The 16642-nt window shown below is 44.5% G+C and overlaps 1 protein-coding gene across 6 annotated transcripts in view; it reads right to left on the reverse strand.

Moving 5' to 3' along the window:
* Positions 1-16642, reverse strand: part of SLC35F4 (solute carrier family 35 member F4) — a 154235-nt gene continuing 137593 nt past the window's right edge. For all 6 annotated transcript variants that reach the window (XM_078384039.1, XM_020814959.3, XM_020814962.3 and 3 more), the window contains 4 exons: positions 8735-8860; positions 4549-4741; positions 2090-2179; positions 1-480 (listed from right to left, as the gene is read on the reverse strand). In XM_078384039.1, the coding sequence (XP_078240165.1) occupies positions 239-480; positions 2090-2179; positions 4549-4741; positions 8735-8860 (651 nt within the window). In that variant the 3' untranslated portion in view covers positions 1-238. The remainder of the gene's footprint in view (positions 481-2089; positions 2180-4548; positions 4742-8734; positions 8861-16642) is intronic.

The following is a 16642-nucleotide window of genomic DNA, read 5'->3' on the forward strand; positions in this document are numbered from 1 at the left end:
TTTCCTTTTGTTTTAAAAAAGCAGTTTATTGTGGATATTTTTGCACCTCCTCCTGGTCCAGTGTACAAATGAAAACAGGTTTTACGCACTGATGTGTTGAGCGTTAAATGTACAATCTGTCCCTGGTTTTAAAATAATAACGGTCATTTTTAGCATTACAGGTGGGGTGAGGGAAAAAAACTTACTAAATCATATTCACAGAATATACATGGCCGTGCAAGGTAAGCAGTCACCAGCTCTAAGCCAGTGGTATAGACACTGTCCCGTTTGCTCTGCTCCTGCTCCTGAAGTGAACCCCAGAATCCGTGTTATCCTCTGCGTAGTCTTCACTTTTCTTTTCCTTTAAACTGTTGATGAATCGCAGGGTGATTTCATCCCATTCCTCAGGAAGGAGAAGCAGGAGGAAACCGAGGCAGATGATGAGGGTCGCCCCCAAGCGGACAACGCTGAAGATCACTTCACGCTTGAGAAGATCGACAGCTTCATGGAGCGGGAAGGAGAAGAAAACATATGAATTAGAGGACTACACAAAAATGACTCCCCACATTTTGCCGGCACATTTATGAGGCAGGGAGGGACAAAACCTAGACCCTCTTTCAGTAGCTCCTCAGAGTTTGGAGGTCAAATTTAGGGACAGAAGCAAACCTTTCCCCGTCGGCATGTTCTTTGGCAATCACTGGCTGGTGACCGCCATTTTGTTTTCCCTACGAAGCCGGCAGAGACGAGCCAATGTCATCACTCCCTTTTGGTAGGGAGAAAAGGAGCACTGCATGGAGGACTGTCACATCTGCATCTTTTTGTCCCCCAGAACATCGCTCTAATCTTTGCTATGGGACGATGTCGCATCAGTCAAAGAGGCAATAAGGTGAAAACAAAATGTTGGTTGATAGTGACTGTCTGTTGAGATTAACACAACCCAGTTGGGAGAAGCCACTGTAGCATCTGTGCAACAAGGGGTAGCAGAAGAAATGGTTCCAACATTAATCGAGAAGTTTTAATGCTTAAATGTTCTGCCCAGACCTAACTTGGGGAAAGCTCCAGCTACATCGCCTTTGGAAATCCACGGTTAACCATTGGTAGATTTTGCCACAATTCCTACGGAATGCTCACAGTTATTCTGACTGCTCAGGCTGCCAGCAACAGCGTATTGTCAAGCAGAACATTATCTGTGCTGAGGTGAGCGGGGTAATGAATTCCCTCACACAGAACTAAGGTTAACAAAAAAACAGAGGGCTGTGTGTCATGAGCTTCTGGGAAGCCTTTTGAGGCCGAGGCCCAGAGAATCAAATTTATTTATTTATTTATTTTATTTTATTTTATTTTATTTTATTTTATTTTATTTTATTTATTTATTTATTTATTTATTTATTTATTTATACCCCGCCTATCTAGTCATTTCGACCACTCTAGGCGGCTAAGAAATTCAAAGAAGGAATTCAAAGAAGGAAGGAATGGTGGACGATGACCTGCTGATCTGAAGTAATAAGTCAAACCCTGGTTGTAGTCATGAGACATACTGAACCCTGTCAGGAACAGATTCACTCTCAGCAGCTGCCAAAGGCAATTAGCTTTGCTTCCTCATCAGTTTAGCCCCCTGCTTTCTCACGAACCATTGTTCTTCCTAATTACTGTTCTTCGTTCAGAAGCCGTTTTAACTGTGGGTCCAGGACACCATGTAGAATTGGACTAAAGATCTCTCAAAGGGACCCAGAGGGAACGATATTCAGGAGACCCACTCATACCAAAGTGTGTTCATGTGCGTGGAAAAGTTACTTTTCGAGCTACAGCAATCCAGATTCCCTTAGCATGGCCCAGGAGATTCTGAGGGCTGTAGTCCAAGGAAATACCTTTTCCCAGATTCTGAGAAATGGAGGGATGAATGGATAGACTGAGAGATGGACAGAGACATGGATGCATGGATAGAGGGAGGGAGACCCTGTGGCTTTTCTGTCACAGCCAACAATGACAGAACGGGGACCAGATGAGCAAACACCTCTTCGACACCCATTCTGTTTAATCCTGTTAGGAACCCCTGGGTGACAGAGATCTGGAGATTACAGAGACATAAGGAAAAATGCATTATCTCTACCTGCATTGCCAGGAACACTCAGCACGGTCCCAATGGAGATCAAGATGGGGTATGTGAGCACCACGCCAACATTCACCAAAATATTGAAAGCTACAAAGGAAAAAGAGAAAGAGAATGAGGCATAGGAAAGGTTCTGCCAGCCCAACAGAGTGAGAACATGGAAAGAAATACAGTGGTGCCTCGCTTAACGGGCGCCCCGGATAACGATGAAATCGCATAGAGATTAACTTTGCGATGTTCCCTATTGGAAAAAATCGCTTTGCGATGATCGGTATGCTGTTTCGCTTACCGATCATCGCATAGCGATGATTTTCCAACAGCTGATCGGGGGGTCCAAAATGGCCGCCGGGTAAAAAAAAATGGCCACCCGCTGTTTTTTGGGGATGGATTCCTCGCTTACCGGGCAGCGAAAATGGCTGCCGTATGGAGGATTTTCATTTAAAGGTGAGTCTGAAGCCCATAGGAACGCATTGAAGGGGTTTCAATGCATTCCTATGGGCTTTTTAATATCGCATAGCGATGAAATCGTTTTGCAGCGATTTTTGCTGCACCGATTATCGTCGCTATGCAAGGCACCACTGTATGTATTTTTTTCAACTAGAGGGAGGTAACCGCTATGGGTCATTTTTCAGATCTGTCCGTAGCCTGAGGGTCAGACGCTCATGGGGGAGGGGCAGTGACCTAAGAGGCTAATTTGCGTATATATTTTATAGTTTGTTTTGATAAAAGTTGATCCAATGAGTTTTTGTTAACTGAAAAATGGGTTTAACTTTTAAAAAAAATTGTGGGGGGGGGGAAAAGCTCTCTTCCTCCCTCTAGTGGCCAATTTGTTTTCTCTAAAATGTTAACCATTGGAAGGGCTGCGGGAAGGGGTGGTGATTGGGCCTTCAAGACATGGCAAATCATTTAATTTCTGAGTTTCAAAATAAATTAAAAACTGAATAAAAGTTGAGAGGCTGGAGGGTGCCGGTGGGCCTATAAGGGTCCAGGACTTGCAGGCGGTATTTTCCCACCTCCGCTCAAAACAAAATGCATGAGAACTGTGAATTACTCTCTGACCCTCCTGTTCCCATTCTCTGTTCATCCGGGATATATTATTGCCATTCGTTGCCATTTCCTTGTCCCTGAAACAGGCCCAACCTGTCTTTATGGTATGTATGTAATTGGTCATCTTTGTCTTCTCCGTACTCCCAAAAATATATTCGTTGCGTCTTATCTGTTGGGTTTCTAACAGCATGTCATCAAGGACTCTAAATACTAATGCTTTGTTGCATTTCTCTCTTATCTCCTGTTTCCACATCCTGCACATATCTGTCAACCATGATGGGGAATACCACAGACCCATGTGGAGGGCAGCAGACTGCCAGGGTTGGGTTGGACAGACAAATGGCCTCATCGAATACACGGCATCTCCTTTCCCACAAAAACCATCATCCTGGCCTCTCTTAAAAACCATTTGTCTGAATTCTTCAGCCTGTCCTTGCAATGGGATTTCTCCTATCCTTAATAGCTTTGTTCCTCTTTGTTGGAAGGAGTATGGTATTGTTTTGCTTTATATTGTATTGTCTTATTGTATTGTGCAAACCGCCCAGAGTTTGCACAATAAAATAAAACAATACAATGAATTAATTATATAAATAAATAATTGCAGACACTAGACATAGCATGGTTTCTAGCTCCCTCTAGTGGCCCATTCTGGTCACTTCATCTTTAGAAATACATTTTTCTAAGATTTTTCTTTTAATATTTTTAACATTTTCAGACCATGGAGAAGTGAATCAGCAATACTGATCCAGAGGATAAGGAGGTCCTCTCGTTGTATGTAAGTGTTGCATTAGATCCTCAACATGGAGGAGAGAGACTTTCTTCTGATTGCTTATAAGGAAAGGCATCACTAGGAGAAAAAGGTACAGTGGTGTCTCGGATTAAAATGTTAATTCGTTCCAGCGAAATCGCTGTAGAACAAAAACATCGTAATGCGAAAATTAAAAGCCCATTGAAACACACTGAAACCCCTTCAATGAGTTCCAGTGGGCTGGAAACTCACCGTCCAGCAAAGATCCTCCATAGGGTGGCCATTTTCACTGCCTGTCTTGCGAGGAATCCGTCCCAGAAAATAGCAGGGAGCCATTTTATTTACCTGGCGACCATTTTGAAACTGCCAATCAGCTGTAGAAAAATTGTCATTTTGCGAAGAATCGGTTCCCGAAGCAGAGAACTGATAATCACAAAGCAAAACAAGCCCATTTAAATCATTGTTTTGCGATCGCAAAAGCGATTGCTAAAACGTCGTCATAATGCAGTTTCGTCGTAATGCGGGGCAATCGTAATGTGAGGCACCACTGTACATCTTTTAAAAAAGCAAGATGGATACCTTGAAAGTTCACAGCTACGACAGGGAAAACCTTCGAAGGAGCCATTGAGCAAATGGCTGCTGATGTGTTTTCTGGCCTACATACCTAGCCAAAGTCCGGCAATTCCACACAGATAGCCCCACGGCACAGCTGAAAACGGAGACCAGTGTTCCACCTTCGTAAAATACAGGATGATGGGAGTAAAGGAGAGGAAAATTAAGTTGAAGAAGCCAAGGGTGGAGATGAAGTGGGCAGCTTCCCCAAAGTTGGCGCTTCCAAGGAACATCTTAAATAAAACCTAAGGCAGGACGAGAAAAGCAAAGGGAGGATGATGATTGAGTAGGAAGTGGAGGGAAGCCTTCCTGCTTCACACAGAAGCAAAGATCTTAATGCCTTAATTCTAATCCATTCTTTCTAAACTCCTGAAAAATATTCAGGACTGTTGTGTTATGATCTTTACAGAGATGTGGCTTGACTCATCCATCCCAGGGAAGGGAATAGAACTACGAGGACGCAGGGTACATCGGGCAGACTGGACGACTGAATCTGGGAAGCGCAGAGGTGGAAGGGGTTTGTGTTTACAGAAACAATAACTGGAGCACGGATGTTAAAATAATGGACATTCCCTGTTCTCCTGATTTGGAGTATTTGGCCATGTAATGCCACCCCTTTTACCTGCCTCCTGAGTTTAATGTAGACATCCTTCAGTCTCGAGAGACTATGGTAACATGCTTTGTATGGAGGACTTGGAACAGTGTCTAGTGTGGCTGAAAAGGCCAATTCGAGAGTGACACTAATACAATCTGTCCCCTGTCCCGCTCCCTGGTTTTGCTTCAACGCTGTATGCGAAGCTCGAGTGTCCTCTCCAGAGCACAAAGCCTGGGTAAAATAATATGGAGGTTAGGCTGTTACCCAAGCCTTAAATTCCCCCCCTCCACATTGCTGAAAGGCAAGAGCCAATGCAACTGGTTCCAGAAACGTCGCAGGAGTTGGCAGAACGACACGAACTGCCTTCAGGACTCCAGCTCCGGATTTTGCCTCGAGGGTAACTCCTGAAGCCTTTTCCACGAGTGGATATAGCCACAAGGCAGTGGAGGTTTGAAATCGGAGTTTTCCTTCTCCTAGATGGGCTGCCTCCCAAGGCTGACGAGCCCCACCTACCCAGCTGTTGTTAGAATAACTGCTATATACCTCTTGATGCTAACATAACCACAGCTATGAGTTGTTTGTTAACTGCTGTCAGCAAACAGCAGCAAGCCTACCCAGATGGCATGCTGGTGGTAGGAGGTGATTTCAATCAAGCCCATTTAAAGACTGTCCTCCCTAAGTTTTACCAGTACGCAGAATGTCCCACTAGGGGGAAAAATACCTTGGATCAGGTCTGTAGTAACATCCTGCATGGATATAAGACAAAGCCTTAGCCTAGTTTGGGATAGTCAGATCATATATCTCTGTTTTTGATTCCATCCTACAGACCTCTTGTTAACAGAATCAGACCATCAACTAGAGAAATACAATTGCGGCCAGCGGGTGCATCTGAGCAACTTCAAGATTGATGTATTTGCGAAGGCTTTCACGGCCGGGATCTAATGGTTGTTGTGGGTTTTTCGGGCTCTCTGGCCGTGTTCTGAATCCACAATACTCCACTCCCAAGCCAACTACACCAGAGCACAGAGTGCTGTACTCTGAAGATGCCGGCCATAGAGACTGGCGAAACGTTAGGAAGAACAACCTTCAGAACACGGCCAAAGAGCCCGAAAAACCCACAACAACCAACTTCAAGATTGCTTTAGGAGCACTGAATGGGCACTGTTTAAGGAGGACAATATTGATACTTAGCCCTCAACAGTACTGTTTTAGATCAAAAACTGCATCGAGGTTGTTACTACCACCTGACAAGTACGAGTGTTCTCTAATAACAAGCCTTGGCTAGATAGAGAAGTGCGCCTTTTACTAAAAGCCAGAAATGCTGCTTTTCATTCTGGTGATGTGCTACAGTATAGAGGGCCAGAGCTAAACTGAAAAAGGGTATTAGGGATGCCAAAACTATGGACAGTCGGAGGATTGAGCCACATCTTGAGAGCTCTGACACTCCTCGGGTATGGCATGGCCTGCGACAAATCACGGGGCAAAGTAACAAAAACAGTTTGCTCAGTTATTTTTTTGGCTGAGCAGTCAAATCAATTCTTCAGCCGTTTTGAGGTGGAAACAGGAACCGCCATTATTCCAGCACCAACTATTTATAAGACATCACTGGAATCTACCATCGACAGACAAGCACTACCACTGCAGATTTCAGATGTGAGACATACTTTCTGAAATATTAACGTTCGAAAAGCAGGATGGAATCATGGGACGAGTTGTTAGGGGCTGTGCTGCAGAATTAGCTGGAGTTTTTACGGATATTTTCAATCTATCCTTGTCGCCGTGTTCTGTTTCCACTTGCCTGAAGACATCTATTATAGTGCCAGTCCCCAAGCAGTCAGCTGTGGTATCTCTCAATGATTATAGACCAGTAGCTTTAACATCTGTTATTATGAAATGTTTTGAGAGATTGGTGCTGGATTACATTAAGGCTAGTCTTCCACCTTCTTTGGACCCATGGCGATTTGCATACAGGAGAAATAGATATACTGATGATGCTGTGTTTGTTGTTCTCCATACTATATTGAGTCACTTAGAACAACAGGGAACTTATGCAAGGTTGTTTGTGGATTATAGCTCTGCTTTTAATATCACTCCACCCAATAGGTTGTTTTTTACAATGATCAACCTGGGATTACCTCAGAAGATTTGTGTATGAGTAAAGGACTTTCTGACAGAGAGGCTACAGTCAGTAAGGATGGGATCCCACCATTCTTCTACCCTGGTACTAAGTACAGGAGCTCCCCAGGGCTGCGTGCTAAGTCCCTTCCTCTATTCCCTGTACACACATGATTGCACCCCACTATATAACACCAATGCAATTATTAAATTTGCGGATGATACGACAGTGGTGGGACTCATAAATAAGAACAATGAGTCTGCTTATAGAAAGGAAGTACAAAGACTGATACTATGGTGTAAAGAAAATCATCTCACACTTAACATCAAAAAAAACTAAAGAACTCATAACTGATTTTAGGAGGGAGCGAAATGTACATTTACCACTGTACGTAAATGGCGAGGAAGTGGAGAGGGTTGGCAGTTTTAAATTTCTGGGCACTGACATCTCAGAGGACCTCTCATGGACTATAAATGCCAACATGTTAGTGAAGAAGGCACAGAAGAGGCTGTATATTTCCCGAGAATGCTCGGGAAGTGAAATTTATCCCAGCATTTAATTCTGTCCTACTATCCTAGCACCATTGAGAGTGTCCTAACCTATGGCGTTCTGGTACGGTTTGGGAGCAGCTCTGTAGCGGACAAAAAAGCTCTACAGAGAACCTTTAAAATTGGCCAGAAGATCATTGGGCTCCAGCTACCAACCCTGGATGACATCTTCACATCCCGCTGTCTGAGGAAGTCACACAACAGACTTTTCCCATCCTGCTCACAACTTTTTTGAACTGTTGCCATCTGGCAGAAGATACAGAACGATTAAGACTCGGACCACACGTTTTCTGAATAGTTTTTATCCCAAGCTATAATTGCACTTAATATGAATTTAAAGACCACCAGTAGTGAACAGTTGGACAGTGTTACTTAGCCTGCGGTGTAGATGTTTGTATTTTTAGTTGGGGATTTTTAGTGGAAGGGAGTGTTTGAGGATTTTTTAAAAAAAATGTGTGTGAATGTGCGTCTGGTCTCTGGATGTCTGTGTGAATTTCGTTGTATGTGTATACTATGTATATACTTACAATGACAATAAATTGATTTGATTTCATTTGAGTCTAAAAAGATTTTAATGCCTTAATTCTAATCCATTCTTGCTAAACTCCAGCTTTCCATACGAGAAGTTTCCCTTTTTAAACCGTATAAATAATCAGCTTTTTGCATTTCCTTCCGGTCTTGTGGGGTGACCCTTTCTCGAACCAACTCAAAAACACATGAGAAAAGAAAATGAGGTGAACTCTTCGATGTTTATCTTACTACCGTGGAATAATGAAGTTTTCATTAAGACTCGAAATAGGAATGCCTTGATGGTCGTAAACCAATTATCTCGGCTGTAACTTTCTCCCGAGGCACCCGGCTCAGAATGCAAATTAGGTCTTCAACGAGAGGAGAAGATGGCGTTTCACGCAGAACTTGATTTGCTTGTGAGCAGGTTTCTGTATGTTTGTAAAACACGTAGGAAAACACAGCAGCCTACCTTATAGAGCGCCGAGGCCGACGCAGATCCAACAGCATACGCGACGCCGATAATTGAATCGCCATGGAAGCCGTCTGCATAGGCCATCATCACGATCCCAGTGATGGCCATTATTGCTGCTACTATCTGTGTAATCCAGAAGAAAATAAATTTGTAGTGACTTTATTACCTGGAACGAGACGTGGTTGATGAGATTGAGTGGCGTGGACGTACCGAACGTTTTCCTTTTAACTTGGATTTTTAAGATTTCCTATTAAAATAGTGATTTCAGGCACTGAATGGGAAGTTAGCTCCATAATGGAAGTGTGAGCTATAAGAAGGGTTGGCATAAGTCAGAATGGACATGACAGCGCTTGATTAGGAAGAAGAATTAAAAACCTATGTCACAACAGGAGGTCTTTGTAGTTAAGTAGCTTCTTTCTCATAAAATTCACTTTGGGTACAGTACATTTCTTATGAATATTGTTAGATTTAAAATCTATTTGTGCAAGACTGCGCCAAGTTTGCATTAAGTCTTGTCCACATCAAAGTCTGTAAGGAACTCTCTCTCTCTCTCTCTTTTTCTTTCTTTCTTTCTTTCTTTCTTTCTTTCTTTCTTTCTTTCTTTCTTTCTTTCTTTCTTTCTTTCTTTCTTTCTTTCTTTCTTTCTTTCTTTCTTTCTTTCTTTCTTTTTTGCAATAAAGAAATTGAAATTATTGTTCCAGGAAAAGACACACACACATACACACACACACACACACAGACAGATAGATAGATAGATAGATAGAGATAGATAGATAGATAGATAGATAGATAGATAGATAGATAGAGAGAGAGAGAGAGAGAGAGAGAGAGAGAGAGAGAGAGAGAGAGAGAGAGGAAAACCCAAAACTTCAGTAATGACTCTGTTGTACTACTAAACTATCGTAACATTTTTTACGGATAACCTTACTTCTATGTTATTTTATCGTAAAACATTTTTACAATATTTTAATGATCCAGCATAGGTACCAGCCCACTCTACTTTCAGCCAACGTTATGGACACTGTCGGTAGAATACAAGATCTGGGGAGTGAGAGAACAAGGTTCACAAATTGCTTCCCAAATCTGTTAGTTCCGATATAATCTCAACAACTGACTACTGTCATGCTCTCCACATGGGGCTTCCTGTCAAGATGGGATGGAAGCTTCAGCAGGTCCAGAATACAGCAGCTGGGTCCATTTTTACCTCCTAGAGATGAACCATGAAGAATGGGAGCAACCTTATAATTGGTTCGTTTGAAATGTGGTGCTGGAGGAGAGTTCCTCGACCACCAGAAAGATCAACAAGGGGGTCCTATTGTAGATCAAAGGACTCTCTCTAGCCAGATGTTATACTTTGGGCACATCATCTGAAGACGAAACTTGATGGGAAAAGACAACAATACTAGGAAAAGTTGAAGGTAGCAGGAAAGGAGGACAATCCAACATGAGATGCATTGACACCATAAAGGAAGCCACCCATTTGAGAGTTTAAAAGATTTGAGCGGGACTGCTAAGGACAGAATACTTTGGAAGTCACTCCTTCATAGAGTTGTCACGAGTCGGAGGCACATCACAACCTGACAAGAGTAGACCCACTGACTTGAATGAGATTTTTGTACATTTTGACCAATCCTTCAGCAATCGAGTCAGTGGGTCTACTCTTGAGTTAAGCCCAGCAATAGGATTCTGCTTCATTTCAGTGTGCGCTTCCATGGATTAAACCCACATCCCGCTGAAGGCGCAGAAAACGACACTTCAAAGTGACACCATTAATGAACTACGAGGATGCTGACGACATGAACATTCTGGCCAGAGGCAGGGGTGATTAAACTGTAGGTCAGTTAGGCCTAGTTTTGTACTGCCGGCTAGCTCGGTGATTTCAGTCTCTGGATGTGGAGCCTGAAGCTGGGAGTTTGATTCCCTCACCAGGCCTCCTTGAAAAGGGGATGATCTTGATGATCCATAGGGCCCCTTCCAGCCCTGCAGTTCTAAGAAAATGATGATGATGATGGCAAAAGTTGTCTTCGAAGGCCTTGTTTTCTTCTCCGCCACCCTCTGATTCTATCATAGAAGTGACCTTCCGGGGATGATGGAAATAGCGTCAAATAACACGAGGAACTTAGAACGTGAGAAGCGAACCCAAGCAGTGGGTAGAAGAACTGGAGCAACAGCTTTATGGATCTCTCTCTGTGTTTTTTTTCTCTCCACTGCAGTTGCACACCAGAGGCCACATCGACTCTATAAAAATAACCCGACATGACCTCTCCATGCCATCAATTAAAATATGTCCTCACCGATTAAAGGGGGCCTCCATTGATTAATTAGCCAACGCCTTTGTTGATTCATCCACTGATTAAGCCGATCCAAGCTGGCCGTCTGACTATTTATCTCCCGATCCCTTTTCTGTCCAATTCACTTTGCTCTTTAATGGGCTACGGCTGACATCAATTAGAGGAGGGAGACATGGAGGGGTGGGGTGGGGTGGGGGGGCGGACAGCTTCCACAGTGAGCTGATGGACGTGGACAACAGCCGCTGCTTGCGCCGTAGTTCGGAATGACGGGCCAGGCTTGCCCGAGGAGAAGAGAGTGGGCGACGTGCACCCCATGGGGTCCAATGGCTGATCCACCCCACCCATGGCAATCTCCGGCCCCACAAAAAAAATTTACCCCCAAAGCCTTCCTTGTCATCTAAGGGACATTTGGGGACAACTGGTCAAGTTCCTGGGGGGCCACCAGGCTATTTTACTGCCTGGGTGTTTTGTTTTCTCCCCAAAAGTAAGAAAGCAGCTGAACGTTATGGACAAACCTGGTGAAACGGACCCCTTGTTCGCTAGAAGGCGTGAAGGAAACTTCTTGGGATGTTTTTTTTTTAATGGGGGTGGGGGCTCACACGGGTGGTCTTTTTAACTCTTGGGTGGAAGATCACTAGGGATCTCCAGGGAAGATGATGAAAGAAGCCTGCCCTGACCCTAGGAAAGCCATAGGTATCCGTCAAACCAGGCAAAACTGGACCAGATGGTGGACGGGTTGGGTTTAGATTCAGGTACCTTTCCAAGCTCCTGTGTTTTTTCACCACTGATGAAGATGGTCCTGAGCACCATCATGTCCTGAGACAGGGAGATCTTAAGCTTGGCTGTCCTTCCAATACTTATCCCTCCAACAAGCACTGGTTCGTTGACGTTGCACCCGCCTTTCCACCCAAGAGAGCTCAAGGCCGCTAAGAGCCTTAAAACAAAACATAAAGCGACACTCAACAATTGTTTCTGGAAACAGGCGTCTCCTCTTAAGCCTTGGGCAGAATGTCGGAACAGGGAGGAGGTGGGGAAGAGCTGGACGGATCCAAATCAGCTGGCCGTGCCATTTGGAAAAGTATCAAACCCATCAGGATCCTACACCCTACGCCTGTCTTCCAGGAGTCTTTGGGTCATAATAGGAGAACTCCTTAGGCCAGCATCCTCTGAAGAACCAAAGGCTCACCAGGGTGGATGCCTCCCTTGCCCTGTGGCCCATCATCGGGAATGTGGCAGGCAAGTGCTGAGCTCCCAGAACAGCTGCTTTTTCTTTAAAGCAGGATGGGAATCCTTTAGCTTGCAGAGGACATGTGGCCCCTTCTTTCCTTATAGAATTATCTCTCTTAGTAAAGGATTAAAAGCCCACAATGGAGAAGTCGGGGGGGGGGGGGGCAGAGAGTTATAAAGAGCATCAAGAAGCAATGTGCCTACGGTACCTTTAAGTCTAATATCTGACTTTAAACCTTTGGTGAAGGACCGGACTAAACATCTGAATTGAGAGAATGGATTTCTTGCCACATTACAACTTAAAGGAGCCTCGTGGCGTAGTGGTTAAACTGCGGCACTGCAGCCAAAACCCTGCTCGCAATCCGTGTTCAATCCTAGGTAGCCAGGTTCACTCAGCCTTCCATCCTTTCGAGGTCATTAAATTGAGTACCTAGCTCGCTGGGGGCGGGGCGGGGAAGCAATGTTTAATAATTAAATTGCAAACTGCCAAGAGAGTGCTTTAAGGACTATGGGGCAGTATATAAGCAGCACACTTTGCTTTAAAAAACAACAACCCTATTGCCTGATATAATTGAGCAATAACAGCTGTGCATGCCATGGGAGGGAGACACTTTGCCAGCTTTGCCCAGTGCTACAGCTGCACCACAGGGAGCACAACTGGTGCCGTGATGGGCTGTGTGACCAACAACACACACATTGCAGAAATGGTGCTGTTACACAGGTGGCATTTTGCAAGAGGCTCTGGGCCTCCCGGCCTTTGATGGCTTACCAACCTGTTTGTGTTATCAGCTACAGTTCTGTGAACAGCAAGGATTAACAATGAAATAATCACTCTCCCTAGTATCGGCATTTCATTTCCCTCTGACCTCACTATTTACAATCCCATCCCCAACCACGAATACTATATATATATTGTTAACCCTTTTATAGATAGACAGATAGATAGATAGATAGATAGATAGATAGAGATAGAGATAGAGAGAGAGAGAGAGAGAGAAAGAGAGAGAGAGAGATCTATATATATCTCCCCAACCACGAGCACCACATACACACATGCACACACACACACACACACTTGCTCCATAGTGCTTAAAGCACTCTCTTGGCAGTTTATAATTTAATTATTACACATTGCTTCCCCGCCCCACCCCCAGCGAGCTGGATACTCAGTTTAATGACCTCGAAAGGATGGAAGGCTGAGTGAGCCTTGAGCTGGCTACCTGGGACTGTTACAGTCTATGTAATTTGTTGTTCTTTAAGGTGCCTTGTTCTTTATTTTGTGAGTCATTCCTGCCTGATAGCTTTCCGGATGAGTAATAATGGCATATTTCACAATGGGGTGGGGGAAACAGCTTCTCCCTCATTTCCACCTTATGACAGCTCGTGCTCTGAGTTTTGGCATGGGAATTTAGGCTGTGAACATTCCTATACGTCCACGCGTCCAGCTTTACATTCTTGTCCTGAAGATACATTTTCCCCCCGCTCTGCAAAACTAGGTTTACTGATTTAGACAAAATTCACTTGGAGGCCAGTGTGTTAAAAACTGCAGCGCTGCTTTGATTCCTATATTATTCCTATGAGGAAATTACTTTTTTTCCTTTTCCTTGAAGTACCGCAACCAGGTAATGTATACAGACAGGCAATGGATTCCTCATATATTCTCGCTTCAATGCCTGGGGATACATACATCCACACTGCAGAGTAATGTCAGTTTGATTCCACTTGCAACTGTCATGGCTCCATCCCAAGGAATTCTGGGAATTGTAGTTTGGGGAGGGGCTTAGAATTCTATGCAGTAAATTCAGGGGAACGGACTAAAAACCTGTAGTAGGGAATTCCAAGGACTTCCAAAACTACCAGATGGGCCCATGGCCGTTCACGTATTCTCACTGCCAGGACAGAGAATAAGCACATTTCGGTAGGGGGATTCTGGGGGTTGTAGTCCAAAACAATAATGTTTCCTAGCACTGGGCGTAGAAAAATTCCTGTTAAGGACCACAGCTCTCCCCATGTCACAGAACATGCTTTATTTAGCATTCTAGCCCAAAATGTCACCATAGTGACCCCACAGCACTGGAAGGAGCTGCCTTGTGCAGTCTATTTAAGCCACATTTGTGGGAGCAAACGCTGAGGATCCCATTGGTCTCCTTTCGCCTATCGGATCGCTTTTGGGTTTCAACGGCACTTGCCTCATATTCTGGCACTACCACCATTATGGCTGCTTCAGCCATTTACTGATCTTCTTAATTTTTGCCGTTTTATCCTGCCGTCAGGTTACGCTACATCCCGTAAGCCACTTTCGCTCTCAAAAGAGGCTTAGAAATATTTAGACAGAAATAGAAAACATTAGAGTGGAATACATTTTTTCCTGGAAGGAGGCACCTCTCATGACCGCCCTTTTAAGGCGTACCGCAGACGTAAAATCTTTCCTGCTAGACTCATCACGTTGGGATCAAACCCTGGGTGGGGTGTTTCATTGCTGTTGTTTTGACTTATATACCTGCCCTAGGCGCACAACGCACTCTTGGGGCGGTTTACAACATAATTATGCAAATAATTTGCCCCCCGAGTGAGCCAGGTACTCATTTCACCAACCTCCAAAGGACAGAGGACCGAGTCAAGACAAATCAGGTTGGCGAGAAGAGGTTTGACTGCAGTACTGCAGTTTTCCCACTGTGCCACGTCATGGGACTCTGCATACAAAGGGGTGCAAAAAGGGGGGCTTGCCTCTCAATGGCACCATTCATTTTTCTGGAACAGGCTGAAATCATCGTCATCCTGGAACTGCAGAGATGGAAGGGACCCTATGGGCCCAAGCCTTTATCAAGGAAGCACAGTGGGGGAATTGAACCCCTAACCACTGGCTCCACAGCCAGATGCCTTAAGCCAGTGGTCCCCCAACCTTGGGCCTCCAGATGTTCTTGGACTCCAACTCCCAGAAATCCTGGCCAGCACAGGTGGTGGTGAAGGCTTCTGGGAGTTGTAGTTCAAGAATATCTGGAGGCCCAAGGTTGGGGACCACTGGCTTAAGCCACTGAGAAGTTAAACAATCAAAACAATTCTTTCCTTTCCTTTCCTTACAACGCCAGCTCCTAGGGTCTCCCAACCAGGTTGGCCATTGCTGGTTTAGGAGATCTTGAGAAGCTATACTGTAGTTCTAAGAAAGGTGAGGGGCTTCTCCAAGATCTATATTAGAGATTGTGGTTCGTGATGGTTTGTGGTCCCCGGTTGGCTACGAACCACGAACCACCATGAACCAACCAGAAAACCAAACCATGAATCTGCTCAGTTTTCAGACTGTGCCTGGCAGAGTGGGGCGGGGTGGGGGTGGGCTTAGTTTCTCCTGTTCTGCTGGTGGCAGCGTAGCAGCGTGGCCTTCTGGGCAACCACCCCCTCTCAGGGGCAGCACGACCAGGTCGGGAGGCAATTGGGGGTGGGTGGGCAGTGGAAAGGGGACAAGTGGGCATCCGTTGTGCCAAAGCAAAGCAAAGACCCGAGCAGAAGAAAGTTCGACGCTTCGTTTTGTCAAAACCGGTTGCGCAAAACGAACCATGAACCAAGCCACCACAAATGAACCCAGTTCGCTGTGTTTCCCCCCCCTGTTCTTAGTTCAGTTCACACCCATCTATAATCTATATGAACGAATTATGAACATGGTTCATGAAACTTACCCATACGAAATCTAAACGGCTGCCTTCGTCGATATTTGCAAAGCAGTTTATACATTTGGAGCATGATTTTTAAAATGATCTGCATCACCCTTTATAATCTTACTTCTCTTATCGTACTACACCTTCCGATAATTGGTGAAATAATAAGCATAAGATTATACAAACGTTTTTGTGAAGGGAGACATCACTCTGGAGAGTCCCCAACAGCACAGACCCCTAGCAAGAGTAGACCTATTGACTCCTACAAGATTTATAAAAGCGATGATGTTATCATGCATTCAGCAATTGATTCAATAGATCTACCCTAGTCAGGGTGGCTGTAAGCTGAAAACCCCTTGATGACACTCAACGATAACACTCTAGCTGAGAACAACATTTCACAGTTACTTGTACTGTTGAGGATAAAAATCAAGGACAATTAGCCCGTAAATCCTGCATTGGTTCTAAGTGGATGAGTTGCCTCTGGCAATACCGCTGCTGTATCACTAGAGGGCAGCACTTACAAGAACTGAGAACTTTGGGGAACTGGCTTGGAAAGGTCACCTCCTGGTGAAATTTCACACAATTTACGTTGCATGTACCGTATTTTTCTGTGTATAAGACTATACTTTTGCCTAAAATCTTTAGAATAAAAATTGAGGGTTGTCTTATACACGGAGGTAAGCTGAGCAGAGAACAAAAACAAGTGGAGGGGAAAGCAGGGATCAAAGTGATCC

Source organism: Pogona vitticeps, chromosome 1 (assembly GCF_051106095.1).
Source record: "Pogona vitticeps strain Pit_001003342236 chromosome 1, PviZW2.1, whole genome shotgun sequence".
Classification (NCBI taxonomy): Eukaryota; Metazoa; Chordata; class Lepidosauria; order Squamata; family Agamidae; genus Pogona; species Pogona vitticeps.